Source organism: Setaria italica, chromosome V, assembly GCF_000263155.2.
Source record: "Setaria italica strain Yugu1 chromosome V, Setaria_italica_v2.0, whole genome shotgun sequence".
NCBI lineage: Eukaryota > Viridiplantae > Streptophyta > Magnoliopsida > Poales > Poaceae > Setaria > Setaria italica.
Genome location: NC_028454.1, coordinates 28321253 through 28341140, shown reverse-complemented (window position 1 = coordinate 28341140; position 19888 = coordinate 28321253). Strand labels below are relative to the sequence as shown.

The 19888-nt window shown below is 42.7% G+C and overlaps 2 protein-coding genes across 2 annotated transcripts; both read left to right on the top strand.

The window, feature by feature from the left end:
• Positions 1 to 690: 690 nt before the first annotated feature.
• Positions 691 to 4159, top strand: LOC111257343 (zein-alpha GZ19AB11-like). Its single transcript, XM_022826691.1, has 2 exons — positions 691 to 826; positions 4065 to 4159. The coding sequence occupies exons 1-2, from the start codon at positions 691 to 693 to the stop codon at positions 4157 to 4159; spliced, it is 231 nt and encodes a 76-aa protein (XP_022682426.1).
• Positions 4160 to 9901: 5742 nt separating this feature from the next.
• On the top strand, positions 9902 to 11836 carry LOC101756780. Its single transcript, XM_004969085.3, has 2 exons — positions 9902 to 10751; positions 10858 to 11836. The coding sequence occupies exons 1-2, from the start codon at positions 10347 to 10349 to the stop codon at positions 11665 to 11667; spliced, it is 1215 nt and encodes a 404-aa protein (XP_004969142.2). The 5' UTR covers positions 9902 to 10346; the 3' UTR covers positions 11668 to 11836.
• Positions 11837 to 19888: the final 8052 nt, after the last annotated feature.

The following is a 19888-nucleotide window of genomic DNA, read 5'->3' as shown; positions in this document are numbered from 1 at the left end:
CCTATGCATCTCGTAGCCTCGCGTTGCCCCCGTACCGGGGCGGCGCGGTGAGCGGCGGGCAGGGGCGGCGCAGCGAGCCGGTGTGAGGGGTGGCACGATGGGATGAGGAAGGCGACGGGGCTTTTTCTTTTTCCTGAATCGAACCGGTATGTGTGTAACGAGTGGCAATGGTGGGTAAATACCCACCAACTCCACGAGGAGGTCTGTAAAGGGGGTTTTTGGAGCACCCCTTGAGGTACTCCACAAAAAACGTGGATCTACCCTCCTGCTCCACCTTTTTCCTGGAGCCGGAGTTGTTGGAGCTAGACGCGTTTAGCTGCGAAATTTTCGGAGTTGGTGGAGTGGAGCAATTTTTCGTGGAGTGGAGTGCTCCCAAACATCCCCTAACTATACTGTTCTCGCTCATGTATCATAAAAGCCACGATAAAAGAGGCACTTTTGCAGTATCTAGAGCATATTATCTTACCAGTACATATATATCAAGAAAATCAATCACTAAATGTCAAAACTGACTGGATATCGTGTCATATATTCCTTATCTAGCCAATAAGTTGTTTAGCAAAGGTCAAACTTTTGCTTGAGGTCATATGTGTATAAATAGGACCCACAACAATAGATAAACCATCCTCCTACCATACACACCAATTGTACCCTAAGAAGACTAAACATACTACGAAGCTTTTAGCAACAATGGCAGCTAAGATATTTGCCATTGTCACTCTCATTGCTCTTTCGATTAGTGCTGCTACCGCGATCACTATTCCGCAGTTCTATTCTCCATTTGGTGTTGCAACCACTATTCCGCAGTTTTTCCCATCAGTGACAGGTGTGGAAACCACACAACACTCATTTGTGCAATCCTACAGGCAACAACAAGCTTTTGTGGGAGGCATTTCACACTTCTCAACCGTGATCCCGCAACATCCATTTGCCATCTCATATCTGCCATACCTATACAACCAGCTTGCCATTTCACAGCTGCCTTACTTGCACAACCAACTTACCATCCTACAGCTGCCATTTTGGTACAACCAACTTGCCATCTCACAGCTGCCATACTAGTACAACCAACTTGTTGCAAACCCTGCAGCCTTCTTGCCATTCAACCAACTAGCTGTGAGGAACCCGCTGCATTTTGGCAACAACCCATCATTGGCGGTGCCTTCTTTTAGATTAACTATGAGTTATACTTCAGTAATAAAGGTTTCATGCTGAAGCATGTTGCTTATTTGAAATAAGAAAAATATTGATTAAGTTGATATTGGCATCCGGATCTATATCCAAATATTCCATAATTGTCTCAGTCATGCAATGAAGAACCTGAAACTCTTAAATTATACTCCCTTCGTTCCAAGGTGCACACACATATCAATATTCAAGTTTTACAATCTTTGACCAACAATTTATCCAATAATTTTTTTATTTTTGCAATGTAAACTTGGAATGGTTGGATTTGTAATCAAATGTACTCTCCAATGATTATAAGTTTATAACCATAAATAATAATATAAGATAAATGAATGGTCAAAGTATAATTTGGTGGACCGTACCATATCATATCACGTCTTATAAAAAAAATGGTGGGAGTATCTACATTGAATACTTGGCAAGTGTGTATTAGCCCATAAATATATCATGAGGCAGGTAGGCAGCTCCGAATATTCAATTGCATCCCGAATATGTTACGATTCTCGACATGGTTGTCAAGCTATAGGAATTCGATATATGCATCATCACCATAATGGGATACCCGATTGTATACCTCTTTTCCTGTGAAATATAGGCCATCCTTGGCTGCCACTGAATAGGTCATTCTTGGCCGGTTGGCCCCCATATGGTGTGCCACTGCATGTATGTGCTGCCAAGCTTCTAACTTCCAAGAGCAAGTATATTGCTACACATCGGCGGTCTCATGGGTTGTCTCATACAATACCACGTAGGATTTTTTATGATGTGGAGAGAGAGCGATGAGAGAGAAAGAGATCGTTGTTTCGTGAAACAACCACCTCATGACCTAAATTTTAGGACTACGAGACAACTTAACAACCATTGTACGAGTTGTTATTGCAATGCAACTCATAATATTTTTTTATATGCACAAATTAAGAAATTATATAGCTCTACCAGATAACTTATAAGACAACTTATTGTACGTGTTGTCTGTTGAGTCGTCTCAAGATTACGTGTTAATGCACGAGACCGCTTATTAGACAACACCAATGTACTTTCCCTAATACAGACATATCATATTATATTAGGAGTGAGCAATTACTTTTGCAGAGATTGGTATTTTCCTTTTGAAAATTTAATGAAGTCTCATTATTCCAGCTTTTGGTAGAATTAGTAAGGAAAAAGATGTTACAACTCTATCCTTTCTAGGCTTATTCCATTACCATCAACTCTAAATCCAAATGCCGTTGGTCGCCCACCATTCATGTGAGCCGAACATCCGGATGCTATATATATGACATGACACCACTCTCAAAATCTTGGTGTCAGCATGAACCGTGTATCGTGGTTGTTGTATTGTGACTACAAACTTATCAGTGCCCACACCGTTCGGTGTGACTGTGATTGAACTAGGCGGCTTCCTGGCTATGAAGTAATTTACGTGAACTAGGTCGCCATTTGAAGCCATGAATCCTGGCTTTACGAGTGTTTGCTCCCGGTTTGACTTCCCAATTGGTACACAATGGGTTTATGCTCGAATGAGTTCATTTTCGGTACCTTGAGTACCTGTGTTCCATTGTCTATTTCGGTTTTGAGAAAAAATGTAAAAAGTTAAGACAAGAGGGCATATCCTAACTGTTGCCATTCGTTTTCACCCTTAGCACACGCATAGCCCAAAGTGTATGTTAGCTCATGGGCCCATGTCGGTCCATCCACTCCTTTTTGTTAATTGTCTTCATTGAATCATTAGGCAAACAGATGTTGGTGCTATTTGATCCTTAGCACCTACCTACCCTCTTTTACCGAAACTATGCCATTACTCTAGTTTCCAGTATATCAGTGAGGCTAACCAAGAGGTCAAACAATGCAAGCAAAAGCTACCAGAACGAAACCTAAAACATGTCCTCAATTTGAGACGTCCTGATTGTGTTAAACGAGGTGCATTCACATTTAAACTTGAACACCAGAAAGAAAAAATAAATAATGCATGATTAAGATATATTACCTAATTCTTTCTAAAGTTTTGGACAAGTTTAATAAAAAAAATTATACACCCACATTGACAAACCACATGACTATGAACTCACTTTTACAAAGTACAAGCAATTTTGATGCGGACAAGGCTTTCACATGTGTAAAGGTAGACTAACTATATCACTCCCTTGTGTATTTTGAAAACACTACCAACAAAAAAGGCACATTTTTGTGTCTAGTGCGGATTATCATGCCAATACATTTCATATGTCCAACAAAAAAAATCACTAAATGTTAAAATTGACTAGATATCATGTCACTCTTGCTTATCCACATTGACAAATGACAACCTTACAAACTAAGTATTACAAAGGACAAACCAAGTTGACGTGGTTGAAGGTTTCACATGTACAAATGTAGACTAACCATGCTGTCATGAAAACAACGACAATAAAGGCACTTTGGAAGTATCTACTATAGAATATGTTGCCGGTACAATTGATATATCCAAGAGAAGGACTAAACATCAAAATTGACTATATACCATGTCATGTTGATGTAGTTTATCTTGCCAAATGTCTGTTTAGCAAAGGCCAAACTCTCACTTGAATTACATGATTCATGTGTGTATAAATAGGACCTAAATCGATAGACATTCAATCACCAACACCATCTAGACATAATATAACCCAAGGTGAAACACACTACTAAACTCTCAGCAACCATGGCAGCCAAGATTTTTGCCCTTCTTGCTCTCCTTGCTCTTTCAATTAGTGCTGCTACTGCGTTTGTTATTCCACAGTGCTCTTCTCTGCTGAGTGCTGCTATTATTCCACAGTTCTTCCCATCAGTTATAGGTGTGGGATCAGCTCAATCGATTGTGCAGTCCTCATAGTTACCATACCTGTACAACCAACTAGCCATCTCGCAACTGCCATACCTATTCAACCAATTGGCTGTAAGGAGCCCTGCTACATTCTGGCAACAACCCATTGTTGGTGGTACCTGCTTTTAGGTTAACTATAAGTTGTACTTGAATACACTACAAGAAATGTGTTGATTTATGACAAAAATTTTATGACATATTTATTCTCATAATAGATTTATGACGTTTTTGGCTGAAAACGTCATAATGTTTCACATCCGAGCAAATTTAGTGATAAAATTACGGAACGTCATAAAAGTTGCCACTGTAGCAAAAAAAGAAATCACCACTTGTTGTTACATGGTGGTTTTATGACGATATAAGCTCCGCGAAAATATCATAAACTAACCAGGGTCCCACATGTAAGTTTAAGCTGATAAATAGGGTAGTAAAATAAAATGGAAAACATGCTCCTCTCGTGGGTCGAACCTGTTACTGATCGAATGGGAAGTCTTTACCACGATCGGGTCTCACATGTAAGGTAAGTTTCAGGTGAGCATGGTATTTGGTGGCAAAAAAGCCCGTGCTACAGCCAAAAAATAGTTTACCCGCTGCCGCGCTCCCGAGATAGGAAAAAAAGAAGAATAGAGAGAAGGCGGCTAGGACGAAGCACTCCATGGAGATCTGTGCCTTCTCGCGGCTTCTCAATCCTACGGCAGCACAAGTTTGGTGCTTCCTGTTGCAGCGTGTCAATCTGGTCAGTAATTTTAAGTTGAATTCGTTAAAATTTCATTTTGCATTAAGGTCTTTCAATCTGGTCAATAATTTTGAGTTGAATTCACCAAAATTTCCTAGATGGATAGATGTTGGATACACGGTTGTCATCTATTTACCCCCGAGCATGGAATTTGTTAAGATTAGATACTCTGACGATGAACAATACTATGCCCATATCGTCAATGCCTGAATCAGTCTAAATGTATTGTAGATGTGGTGAGCTTGCACTTACTTTTGAATGGGATGGCAAGCACCTACACTAGGTGGATCCATCATGGAGAAACATTCGAGCATAGGGTTTAGGAAATGCAAATCTGTAGGCTAATGGAGTTTAGGAAAATGCAATTCTGCAGGATAATGGGGTTGAGGAAACTGCAATTCTGTCGAATGAGGGGGTTGTGGATAATGCAGTTCTACAGGATGATGGTGATCAGGAAATGGTTCAAGAAAATGAACACATATCGGGTATGAAGGAGGATGAAGGCACCGAAGATAGACTTCATGAAATGATAGCCGACATGCGCCATGCTAAAGAGCTTGGAGGAAAAATATTAGAATGTATAAAGGAACATATAAACTATAAGGTATCACTGAGATCTAAATATACACAATTTACATTTGTTGTGAAGTTACTTCATATTAAGTCTGTCTATCGGATCAGCAATGTCGCATTCAATGCAATTCTGAAGGTGGTATCCCTTGCTTTTCTAGGAGCATGTGTTCCGACATCTTACAATGATGCAATAAAGTACATACGTACCAGGGGACTTGGCTCTGAATCTATCCATGTTTGCAAGAATAATTGTGTATTATTTCGCAAGGATCTAGCAGAACATGATGTGTGCCTAGTGTGTTGTGAAGCAGATTCAAGATGGAAAGATGCAGACAACAAGAAGCATGTTCCTCATAAGGTATTGAGACATTTTCCGCTGGTTTCAAGGCTGAAGAGGATGTTTCTTTCATCAAAAACCACAAAGGATGCACAATGGCACAAGTTGAAGCGACAACCGGTGGACAATGAGCTTAGCCATCCAGCTGATGGTGAGGCATGAAAAAACTTCGATAAAAATTGGCTGGAATTTGCAAAAGATGCTAGGAACATTAGACTTGGCCTTGCAACCGATGGTTTTAATCCATTTGGAAACATGACCAACTCATATAGTATGTGGCCAGTATTTGTTGTGCCGTATAACATGCCACCATGAGTATGCATGGAAGAATCAAACTTCATGATGGCATTATTGATCCCTGGGTTGAGTTTTCCATCAAAGGATTTTGATGTTTTCTTGCAACCTCTTGTAGATGAGCTATGGACTTGTGGAAGGGTGTCGATGCATACGATGCTTGTAGTCAACAATCCTTTAAACTGCATGATATGGTTATTTGGTGCATACATGATTATCCAACACTGAGCACATTGGCGGGGCGAGTCACGAAAGGTTATTAGGCCTATGTGCGTTGTGACAAGGATCCTTGCTCAAGGAGACTGAAGAACAAGATATGTTATATTGGCCATCATCATTTCCTTCCAACTAACCATCCATGGAGAAGAAAGAAAGCAAAGTTTGATGGTAATACTGAAAACCAAGAGAGGCCAGAGCAATTTACTAATGAGGAGCTTCAGCAGCAACTGGAGAATGTTAAAGACGTTAAACCAGGAAAGCCTCCTCAAGGTTAGAAAAGGAAGTGGGAACCCGAACGGTGTTGGAGCTAAAGGGTTTTTTGTTTGACTTGCCGTATTGGACAACTTTAAAGCTGCCACATAATCTTGATGTCATGCACATGGAGAAAAACATATGCAAAATCCTTATTGGAACATTGCTTAAAATTGCTGAGAAGACAAAGGACACGATCAATGTTAGGGTTGATTTGGAAGAGATAGGTATTAGACCACATCTACACATGCTGAATACTACGGAAGAGGAGTCATGCAAAATGCCAGAAGCTCCATATACAATGGGTAAAAAGAATTAGGAAACTTCTTTCGGCAACTATGTTGCAAAACTCTTAAGTTGGATATTTTGAATAAACTGAAAATAGATATCCTAATAATTTTGTGCAAGCTTGAGAAAATTTTCCCTCCTGCCTTCTTTGATGTTATGGTGCACTTGGCTGTCCATTTACCTGATGAAGCAATCATAAGAGGCCCAGTACAATATGGATGGATGTATCCTGTCGAAAGAAGGTGTTGGCGCTAAAAATCGGCCGATTGATCCTTAGCGTCGGAGACACGACCTGGGAGAATCTGCTTAGCTCATGTTCAGGTTATCGCCCTGGTGCGGTTTGTACGGCGTGCCAGTCAATCTGACCTATTGATTGACAAGGAAACAAAAGTATTAAATTCCAAGGGCTCCGATTGGCTAAAGTCCCAATATGTCTTTAGAAGCGTATCGGTGAATCGGCCGATTTATTGTAGATGTAACCAGCTATAAAACAGCCAATATCGTGTAGCGATTGTAAAGAAAAGCTACTAGAGCAAACTAAACAACGCTAGAGAAGCAACACTTGGGATAGATCTAATCGGCTATATGATAACGAAGAATAAAAGTGATAAAAGCCAACAGTTCGTACCTCAAGCTGGATAACTGATGATAAAAACTAAAATAACAGGTAAGACCTACGATTTTAGTTGATATCGATAACTGGTGAATAAATCTAAACGAAACAACAGCGATGCACCCGAAGTTAAAGCCTAGATGTTACTCGATAAGCGGAACTTACAGAATCGGCCGGAGATCGCGTTGATGCAGCCCTGCTAACCCGTACGAACTCGTGAAGAAAAAGTATTTTGGCGAAGTCGCCAACTTGAAAGTAAAGCACGAGGAAAAAGTAGATTGGTTGTATTGATTGATGTGTTGTTTTTTTACAAACCTCTAGAGGTGGCTATATATAACCTCTTTACAACTGATTTCCTAACCGACTAGGATCTTTCTCTAATTTTAAATGATAACAAATATTTTACAAACACAACTCGTATCAGAGTTGGTTATTATCTCCCCACGGGCCAATCTCCTTCTTCAGTTGATCTTTTTCCTAGCCCACCTTAGGCCCATACTAGCCAAGCCGCTCCAGCTTCCAATCGGTCAACCTTCACCGATCCCTTTTGCCAGTCGGCCGAAACACTGTAGCTTCAATTGTCCGATTTCTAACTGTAGCTTTTAGCCCGCCGCATCGGCTCGCCTTTCTCCTTCTTTGAAGCCAATTCAAAGCACGTGTCAAAATCCAGCATCAACACATGCCCCCCAATTTCGGAGTAAAACGCAACTTTTGCTTCGAAACTCTTCTTAATTTTAACTCTTTCTCCGAGGCAAGCGCGGCAAAGGCTTGTTGGGGTGGATGCTTTGCCTCCGTGTGCTTGGGCGGATGCTTTGATGTCATGGTTATGCTGCTTGGGCAGATACCTTGCCACCTCTGATGTTTGTGGGTGCATTTAGGCAACCCTGTCGACGATGTATCTTTCTTTTGCAGGTCCAGATGTTTAGATTGTATTTGGGTTTGTCTGCTCTAGCTCGTGTTGGGTTGGGTTTGCTTACCACCTTGCTTCTTAGTGGTGTTTTGTAACTCTGCACTACGAGGGTTCTCTCGTAGTTACGTCACTGTAATTCTTTTCCTCTTAATGAAAAATGTGCTAATAATGTGCTAATAAGGTACGGTAGCTAAAAAAGAAACTTCTTGCTTCCCATTTTTGTATTATTTACATGAACATATGCTGTTTGGACCTTTCATGTACTTCACCTTTTGAGTTTTACGGGTTAACAGAGATCCTCAAGATGTGAAGCAACATATTATAGTCTAGCAGGTTCCAATCTGCCTTGAGTTTTACAGGGGTGCTAAAACAGTAACCTGTTGTTTCAATCAAGCCTCCTTTTAATCTTAGATATTGGTTGTTATGATGGTAGTAATATATTAGGTCATCATACATGGCTCTATTTCCTATTCAGTTGTTTCAGCAAAATGTAACGTGTCTTTTATTGGTAATGTAATTTGCTAGAATTATGCCAAAATAAAGATAAAGTGCATGGAAGCAGCAAATGAATGTTCTGCTGGGTTATCTGTATAAAATACTAGAGGAAGGCATTGCACGTTTATTTTCTGAACAGGTCTTTAATAATCCAGCTAGAAAATAAGGCGGCTCCTTTTTAACTGGCATCGATGTTGTACTATTGATGACACCTGCTTGGATTGAGCATGCATCATTGGGACAGCACTGCAGTCACCGACCTAACATTCAAATCAGTTTTGCGAACAATCAAGCGTGCAAACTCTACGGACGCGGCAAAGCGCGCCGTTCTTCTGTCTTTTGTACGTAAAGGAATAGGAGCAAGTCCAATCAAAAAGTACAAATGCTACAAAACCTAACAAGGTTCGTCGAGAGCGTACTATTTAGCTCCCACGTTAGACATTATCATGGATCACCTGATCCGACCCACCCAAAAAACCCAACTCGATCTAAAACACAGGTCAGGCAAATGTCAAATTTTTTACCCGAAAAAATCTAACCAAACCGGAAGATTACACAAAAGAAAACATGAATTAACCTGATCTAACCCGAACCTGACCCGATCCGACGCGGGCTAAAAATCCAACTTGATGGTCAGATTGGACCGAACACTGCACGGACCAAAATTTTTAACCGACCTGAACCTGACAAATGATCACGTCTATCCCACGTGAACAAGAAAAGTGCTAGCTTGCGAGGATTAGCTTGTCAAGAGCAAGATAGGGATAGGATCCAGGTCGTGCTTGGTTGCCCACCGCGTCCTGCCAAGCTGCATGTATGGTGAGTGACGCAGCATAGGCAGCCAAATTCAGCACCACAATATGGTGAGAAAAAGCGCATGGAAAACAATATCTTTCCGTGTGGTGTGGCGTGTTGAAGTTTACTCGTGAAAACAGATTTTGTGGCGGCACCAATCTGCTTGAGGATGTGACGTGGCGAAGTCTCGCGATAAATCAAACACACACTCCTATTGTGTGCACAATTAAATATTTCAGATCCATATTATTTATACCAATGTTCTCATCAAACATGGCTAAATAATCGGGTAATAGTTGTTTTTTTATATTATTATCATTATCATTATTATCATTATCATTATTATTTCATGCCCATGACTAGCACTGAGGTTTTGGGGCGGTTGCGAGTTGCGGAATCGACTCCGCCCGCGCCGCCCCTCGAACTGGAATCCTCTACTGTTGTGCCGCCGTCGTGATTCGCCGGAATCGCCGGAACCGACAAGCAGGTACATCTTCTCGACGTTTGGCGTGCATCTTCTCTTGTCGATTCCGCTTCTCCTTTTTCCTAATCGCCTCGTGTTCGGATCCGTTTCGAGTCCATATCCTTCCATACGCAAGACGCGCCTCGGGATCGAATCGAAGTCGCCCTAGAACTCGGCTTCCGGGTCGGAGATGGAGCCGCCGACTCGACGACCTATATAGCTCCACCGATCGAGGCGGTTGATCTTCTTGGGGATTTCTCACGCCTTGGTGGGAGGGCGAGTCCAAGAACCTGCCAAGAAGCGCGAAGAGACGGTGTGCGCGGCGGCGGCGGCGGGGAGCGATGAGGATCAGGAAAGGGAACCAGGTGGAGGTGTGGACGCAGGACGCGGCGTCGCCGGTGGGCGCGTGGCGCGTCGGGGAAGTCACGTGGGGCAACGGCCACTCGTATACCCTGCGGTGGCACGACGGCGGCGAGGTGTCCGGCCGCATCTCGAGGAAGTCGGTCCGGCCGCGCCCGCCGCCCGCCCCGGTGCCGCGGGACCTGGACGCCGGGGACATGGTCGAGGTGTTCGACGACGACGACTGCCTGTGGAAGTGCGCGGAGGTCCAGGGCGCCGCCGCCGACGGCGACCGCCGGTTCAAGCTCAAGATCGTCGGCGCGGCCAAGGTCCTGACGGTCCCGCCGCAAAGGCTCCGCATGCGTCAGGTTCTCAGGGACGACGACGTCTGGGTCAAGCTCCACAAGGTAAGGCGATCTCCATAGCCGATTTTCTCCTCCACGCGCGCGCAATAGATTCATTACATCTGCAGAGCTAGTTTCCCTGACACCTTGCCGTGGTTCTTGGCTTCAGGACAACCAGATCGCCGTCCCGAGCGCGATGCCGTTTCACACTAATGGTGTAAGCGTTGACATGGGCACGGGCAAAGGCAAAGGCGGCTACGAGCCCATGCGGCCAGGCTTCACACCGCTGTTGCAGAAGAGGAGCTTCGGCATGTTGGGTTCTACTTCCAACACAATCATCAACGGCAATAGATTTGAGGACACCACCAAGAGGTTTTGCGCCAAGGAAGAGCCCAGATATGAAGCAGAAGTGATAGTCCCAAACGTGTTCCTGAACAAGCAGGATGAGATGAGCAATGAATATTGTGATGTGGTTGGAGCAGGCAGTAATTCTGATGTTGACCAGCAGCAGCACATTGAGAACGAAGTGGACATCGAAGGAAGCGATAGTGAGTCTGCCTCATCCTCGGATGGCAGCAGCAGTAGCAGCAGTAACAGCGACAGCAGAACCAGGAGCATGGAATCCGGTGAGGATTGCGCAGCAGCTCGTGCAAGCAGGCCTTGTAACGATCAGAAGGTCGATCAGCTGCAAACCAGAGAGAAAGAACATTGTGGCAGCAAAGCTGAATCACGTGAGATTGAACGCAAGACCCTGAATGATCAGAAGGCGACGGTGCAGGAACACATCCACCGTCTGGAGCTGGAGGCCTACCAAAATCTGATGAAGGCGTTCCATGCATGCGGCAAGGTGCTGAGCTGGCAGAAGATGGAACTGCTCAGTGACCTTCGGGTGCATCTCCATATCACGAACGATGAGCACCTGCAGGTGCTTAATGTGATCTTGAACCGCAAGGGTAGATTTGCAGGATCTCAATTCTGAATCCTTGTAGGAACTATGCATTTTCACTCACATCTTGTATGTCTGTTTCAGTGGTTACATGTTTCTACATGTTTGAGAAAATGATATGCTCCCAATTTTCTAATGAAAGAATAGATTAATTCTATTGTTCTACTAAAACTCTAATGTTTTGGGAATATTTTTTGGTTCATGTGCTTGATCATGGTAAAATATAAAATGTTACTAGTAGTTTGCAGAATCTTTTCTAAAAATCACATTTCTAATATGAGCTGAGAAATTCCTGGAAAGGAAAAGGAGATGTTGCTAGAAATGTCATTGCAATTTCACAGCAAATTTGAGTAAGGTTAAGAAATAAGATTGACAACATTTTTCGGTCACTGAACATGACTTCTTACTGTTTGGGGGAGACGGATGGATCCATAATTATAATCCTAGCGGATTCTGATCCCAAACCATCTTTTAGACGCCAGTTAGCTAGGCACCGGGATCAAAAGCCCAGCGAGTGGGCATGCGTTTGCACTTTGCAGGGAGGAGATTCAGGAACCTACATGGCTTCCGAATTTTTTTTACTGTTATGTGACTTCCAAAATATGAAATTCGTACGGGCATTGTGATCCGTCGGATGAGGCTCCATCCTAACCCTAGCTCGCGATCTACCCACCTCCGTTCGCTACGAGCCGCTCCCACTCGCTCGTGCGTGCAGCGCCGGCCTGCGCGCCTCCCCGCCGCCGGAGGCACGCCGGCCTCGCGCGCCGCTGCCATGAGGCGTCGCCACACCCCGCCGCCCGATGCCCGCCCGCGGCCTTTCTCGTTGCCGTCACCGCACGTCACGCGAATTACAACTGCTGATATTTAGTAGTGGGTAAGGGACTGAGAGGTGCCACAACTTACACTTCGTCGTGGGGAGGAAAAACGATGGCACTGGCAGGGGCATGTCCGGATCAAGGAGGAAATCTTGCTGCGGTATGCGGAAGAGGGCTTGTGAGAGCCCAGAGACCTTTTAATTTCCTAATGTTCCAAACTTGGTTTTATTTATAATGCGCGTATTTATGTTTTTATGTAATATTGCCATGTATGAACTTTGAACCTGCTCGCTTTCCTCTCTTAAGGGGATGTTTGGGAGCACTCCACTCCACAAAAAATTGCTCCACTCCACCAACTCCAAAAAACTCGCAGTCAAACGCGTCTAGCTCCAGCAACTCCAGCTCCAAGAAAAAGGTGGAGCAGGGGGTAGATCCACGTTTTTTGTGGAGTACCTCAAGAGGTGCTCCAAAAACCCCATCTACAGACCTCCTCGTGGAGTTGGTGGGTATTTACCCACCATTGCCACTCGTTACATATGGTACCGGTTCGGGAAACAAAAAAGGCTCACGTCGCACTCAGTTCCACCGTGCCGCTGCCGCGCCGCCCGCCCGGCCGCTGCCGCCGCCCGGCACGCCGTCCGGCCGGCCGCCGCCGCGTGCTCGCCCCGGCCGCCGCCGCCCGCCCGGCGCGCCGCCCGGCCGGCCGTCGCCGCGCGCCCGCCCCGGCCGCCGCCGCGCGCCCGCCCCGGCCGCCCCCGCGCGCCCGCCCCGGCCGTCTCCGCAAGCCTTGCCGCGCCGCCCAGCCCCATCCATGAACTTACAGTCAACCCGTGATGATTATGGCAGTTCCTTCACTCATTTTTGTGGGCAGCTGCGCGTGATGCTACCGCTAATAAAAAAAAGAGTTCGTTAAGTTACTGATCGTTGCTTCTGAACTATCTTTGTAAATGGAAGCCCGGATTTTAGTAATGCTCCGTGCAGTATTAGTGCTAAACTGTGCTACCATTTTTTCCCCTTTTCTCTCTTACAGCACAGTGAAACGCTGTTCTTGCTCAGATTTACCTACTGGAGCGCATTCTGTGTCCTGGAACTGAGAAGAGGAGAGGAGAGGAGAGGAGAGAGAGGAAGAAGAGAGGAGAAAATAGAAGAGTATGACATGTGGGTCCGTTCACAAAGGGTAAAATAGACCATTCACAACAAGTGCTCATGTTTTTGGAGCTGGAGCACTGCCATCAACCAAACACGTGCAGCAGCTCCATGTTTTTTTGGAGTTGGTGGAGTGGAGCTAGGAAAATGTGAAGCTGGTGGAGTGGAGCTGGTTTTTTTGGAGTGGAGTGCTCCCAAACACCCCCTAAATGACAACTTTTGAGGGCGAAAAACTGATGTGTTGCTGCCATGTGCACCTGGCAGCACCTCGGCCTGCTTTCTGGCCCACATGACTGCTTCAGACAAAGGGCCATTGCGGCCCAGCCATCACGGTCCAGGCAGTTCACGTTTAGGCGGCAACGGCGCGGGGATTCCTCCGCCCATCTGCACGCGACGTCCTCCGCCGCATCGATTCAGTGCTGCACAACACAGAGAAATGTACCAATACCAACGAGGCGACGAGAAAAAAGGGCAAAGCCCAGAACACCCGGAAGCGCCGGCGCTCCCTCCTAGAAGAAGACGCGAAACAGCAACAACTGAAGAAACCGATTCGCCAGTCACCACCTGCAGGTTAGGTTGAGTTCTCCATATCCCCTTCCATTATGCATAAATGCATTGATCTTTCCTGGTGGCAATTTATTTGATCCACTACTGCATCTGCTTCGGGTCGCGCCAATTTCCAAATCTGGTTGCCGCCCTAAAACCCTTCGACTTTGTGTTTCTTCACTTGATGGCATGACCCTTTTTTTTTTCTTCGTTGCGACAGATCTGAGACATGCCACGAGACAAGAGGAAGCGAAGAGATGGTAGTAGTGTTTCGCATGCGCTCCATTGTTTTTTTTTTAATGAAAGAGCTCTCATATGGTCCTGTTGCACTTATTTTCTTGATAATAGGAGTCGTCGATATCATCACTTTCTTCATGCCTTACAGGCTTACACCTCTAATAACCATGTTGTAGCAGGTTATGAAGCATCTTGTTCGGATCACTCCGAGGATTCTTATGATCGGCACTGGTCTGAGCTTGTCGAGTACAATTCTGACGAAGCAGTGAATTTCAACAAGCACGCACTGAAAGATTTTGCAGTGGTGTATGAAACTTGCAAATCTGTGGTCTCCCTTGCCTCTTTCCAAAGTAATTTTTTTATCTACTCTTATATAGTATTTTTGCATATAACTGTTGTCATCACTGATCCTATTAGTAACTGTAGATTCTAATTTTCTTTCACAGATAGAAATCTTCTGATAGCTTGCTCAGGGACAGTGGTTGACCATGTGGGGTCAGAAACGTGGATACTTACCTCTGCTACTTTGGTCAGAATACCTGACACTGAGCATGAGGCATATAATGGGGACAACATTAAGGTCATAACAACAACTGCCTTTTTGCTTGTTTGTTATGCTAACTTTGTCCTTTCCTGATGTGGATAATTAAATGTAAATATGTCAACTGCAGATCGAAGTGGTGCTGCACAATAAACAGACTGTTAAAGGGTCCCTAGCAATGTGCGATTTGCATTATAATCTTGCCATTGTGACAATTAAGTCTCCAATAGATCTTCCTGCGGTTAAACTCAGTGACCTCCCCGAATGTTATTCCATGCAGCTGAAGCGTGTAGTTGCTCTAGGTCGGGACACCCAGTCAATCCTTCTGGTGAGATCTGGGAAGCTAATCCGTGAGAATAGTAAGCTAGACTGCAATGAGCTTTTGGTTTGTACGTGCGACGTTAATGAGGTAAAATGGCTTTGTACCTTCTTTTTCATTCTGGATATGGCTTTGTAATTTTGTAGTACATTCTACAATGAGCTACTTTGATTTATTTGTTAAGGGTAAGTGGAGTCATTTTCCTTTTATTTGACTTGTAATCTATCTACTTATTGATGAATTAGGAAAACTATTTTAACAATAGCATGATGAAATCATCATGATTTTGATAGATTTTAGGGGTATATTAATTTGTATGTTCTAGATGTAAAGTTTTGAAGTGATAACATCAGGTTTAACAATTTAGGAGCGATTGTTTGCCAAGATGCTGTTCTTTTTACACTTGGTGTTATTACATAAGTCATAACAGAAGGTACAACTTATTTTTTCCTTTTATGACAGAGCTTCATAGGGGGGCCTATCATGGATCTGGAAAATAGAATTGTTGGTGTAACTTTTTTCTACAAGGAAACTACACCACTCTTGCCAGTTGAGATTGCAACTAGATGCCTGAAATCCTTTAGGAAGCACAAGTATGCTATTTTTTTTGTAACCTTTGTTAGTTCTGCTTGTATTTTGTAGTCTGATCTTTACTTGTAGTATTTAGATCTCATAAACAGACATCTTTCTTCTCTGTCATTTGTGCCAAAAGCAGTAAAGCGCATGTGTTGGATGGTTTGCGCGTGCATGTGTATGCAAGCTGGATTCTTTTTCCTAGTTCTTTGCTTTATCTGCTATAGAAAGATTTGTTGCAACTATTTTAAAGATAATATTGTGGGAGTTTCAGCTGTCTGTGGAATTCCTTGTGAACTATAATATTTTTGTGCTCTGGTGATTACTTTCTATTTTCTTAATTAGAGGCTAACATCCTTAAAGTTCTAAATATTTTTCTCCATTGGATACTACTTCGTTTTCATGCACTTTTTTGTAACTCTGAATACTTATAGATCCCATGTTACTTGAAAGATCTCCAAATTCTCTAGTTATTTCATTGGCCCACCATGCCTTTTGTAATGTTGTTAGACTTTACAAGTTTCTGTTATGTGACTTTATACTTTCTTTCAGTGACTTCTATAAATTAGCATAACAATGATCTTACATGAGTACTTCTAATGGCAAATCTTGTGATATACTTCATCTGACCAATTTTGCCTTTTGAGACAATATTGAAAGATTGGCTACATAAACATTCATTATCAAAGAAACATATGGATATTTTGCAAGCTAAGAAAACAATACAAATGAAATGCTTGATGCACCATTACCATTTACATGTTTATGGGTTGATAATTTTGTGATTGAGTGCAGAAGACTATTACCATGGCTTCGTGTAAGAGGACAAGCTGTTCACATGCTAGACCTACCGGTTCTGGAGGATATATGGTTCAAGTATGCTAATACACCATCTGGAATTCTGGTAAACAAGGTACTCAACATGCACAAATCCTCTAATGTTGTAAGCATATGTAATCCATCTGATCCTTTATGATGTATTGAGTTTAGCTGCAAACCTAAATTTCTTTAATCAATATGTCAATTTGGAATGTTCCTATTGACCTGAGTTTTGGTTCTCATTTGAAGCATTTTAGTGCATGCTGAATGACAGTTTTCTTGGTGTACAATTGTTTGATCCTTAACTCAGATAGAACAATGGTTAGTGGTGTAACTATCTGTAAGGAACTCATGCACGAGCGACCATCAGTCAAGCCTTCTAGTTGATTTACAAGAGCAACACTGCTTGTGTATGTCGAACTAGAAAATGCAGAACTAGTGGCCACTCTTGATGAGTAGTTAAGACTTCAGATCACTTGAGGTAGACCAGGTCGAGCATAAAGTTTAGAGGCGCATTTCTGTTTAACCATATGAAATACAATATTGGTAAGGCCTAATCTGAAAACCCCTGAATATACCCATGCTCATTAGCAGCTCTGCTGATGATGAGTATTGTTATCTGCCAAAAATAGAAAAACCTGAATTTATATATCCCCATAACCCAGCATGGTCAGGTTCATCTCCATATAACAATTACCTGACATAAATTATTTATCGTATACATCGTCACTTATAATGAAACATATCTGTCGCTGCAGCTATATATTTTTCTCATTCTAATATTTAATATTTATCATATGACCAAAACTAATGGGTATGTGTCATTAGTTTTCCCATGACTAATAATTAGTAGAGAGTTACCAATCTTTAATATAAAAAAAGCTTGATGCATCGCCTATTGTGTTTAAATTTTGTTTGGGCGGATAGTTAAGTTTGAGCCATCAACATGTTCAATAAATGTTTGCAAGATTTGGAAGATGAGCATATAAGATTTCTCTATTCTTAGTCTGTCTTATTTTATTGCCGTGCCTAATCATATTCACTCTGTAGGTTTGTGAAATATCGCCAGAAAATTGCGGAGGGATTGAGACCGGTGATGTCATCTCTGAACTTGATGGGGTTAATCTTTCCTCTGTAGCACAGGTATTGTATATTCTTTTTGTGAATCACTCACTGTCTGTGTGTCTGTTCACAAAAATTGAATTATGAGAAACTAGATATCTTTAATGAGGACGAGTTCATATAAGATACTATACCCTTTTCTTACACCTTGATGTATTCATATGACTGTTCTATAATCGCATAAAAATGAGAAGTCCAAAATGTTAGTTAAGTGGGAAGAAACATTAGTTTCGTGGTGCTGGTGTCCTGCATTAGTTTGCAAATGATGGTGGGAGGCCCTTATCACACTTGATCACACTCTGTTACTGATGCCTGTGCATTTTGTTCTTTTATCAGTTTACTGTGATGTTTCTAGAAACATTAGAGGCTGCAAAGGACACACAGAATGCAGTGACACTCGAGGTTAGTTTTTACTAACTATAATAATCGCAATATTTCTTTTTTACTATGTTAATTCTTGCTATGTACAAAAGTAGGCAGTTGTACAAAGACCCACAGATGCTACATTTCTAGCAAAGCTGGATGTACGAGGTTTCCTCCGGAAATGTGACAAGTCATTCCAAAACAGGTTAGTCTTTGAAAAGAACACTTTTGAGGCTTTCAGTCCTATGTTCGTTGATGATTAGAGAGGTTTATTTGAATTGTAGATGGCCATTGCAGCCAACGAAGCGACGGTTTACGTGAGCTGATACAGTCTGAAGATAATGTGAATCAAGGCTACTGGGAGAGAGTTTTACCTTTCATTTTATTTAGAAGGAGTTTGCCCCTAGTTGCAGGGCCGGGTCCAGTTCAATTCATGGCTAAAACATTATGTATATAGTATATACTATGTACATGTATTCAGAAAAACGAAAATGATAGGCTATTCAAGCATTCAGCCCAAAGCGAAAATGCACAAAATGGGACTATGTGATGCTATAATCAATTATACATGCAAAAAAGACTAGTTTTACCCTTTGAAATTTTGAATACACACTCTCCAAATCCTGGAACTGCCCCTGCCTAGCTGTCTAGCTCAAGACAAGCATGAATAGGGCAATAGAGACCTCACTCTGTATGGTCATAATTTCCTCTGAGTTAGTAATCGATTGCAAAATCGCCTTATCAGAGAGAATTAGTGAGAAATCCTTAGAATAAAGCAAAATTTAGACAAATGATCTAACGAGCTTCAAGTTCTGGCTTCCGTGATTACTGTCACCTACTCCATGGCGTAGAAATGTGTTCACTCCATCTCCATGGCCTTTACTAGGTATGGGATAAATAACAGGCAAAATGTGTTGCATATGCTGTGCAGAAGTGGGGCTCCATTTTCTTTTCTGTTTACCATGTATAATTATCCAGGAAGATCACCGAATAATCTGCAAATAATCTGATTGCCTTCTATAGGAACTCAATGTCCTCTTATCTATTTTGCTGAGTTGCTGACGAAGCTTTCTTTCACGCTTCAAATATGAGACGTTCATCAAGTATTTATGTTACAGTTGAGAAACAAGAACATAGATGGTGTTCTCCTAGAAGAGTTTACATAAATACTGCGACAGATGAACATCAGAGGTTTGGTGTCAGCATGTGCTGACAGGTGAAACAGTGTTCTATTTAATTTACCTTCCCCATATTGCCCAGATACTGCTACCTTCCGTTTTTCTGGTACAAATTATTCAATCTTCCCCTTTAACTACCGACGTTTTTTGAAGCTGAAGTTGAAACACTTCCTTCAGCCGTTCAAAGAAAAAATAAGGAAATTTAGACGGTGTGTTCACTGGAGAAGTGACTGGGCTTCTTTGGTTTTGGGCAAAACTAAAATTTCCGAAGCCAACTCACTCTCTTTGCTGTAAATGTGATGTTTCAATATCTGAAGACGTACAGCGCGCATGAATTCTGGGTGTCCATTTTTGTGTGCCGCAGCACATTGCTCTTCAAGAGGTTAGACCGAAACATCTTGTGCACCACAGTACATTGCCTACCGCTGAACGTAAAATTAGACGTAAAGAAGAGCACACATTCTAAGTAATACTCACCCGGGTGAGAAGGTTTCATCTGAAAGAATAGTTAGCTGCAAATATGAGCACCCGTGCTTATTCATACTTGGGCCCTACTGAGTGACGTGCAAGACTTTTCTCGTTTCAAAAAAGACAT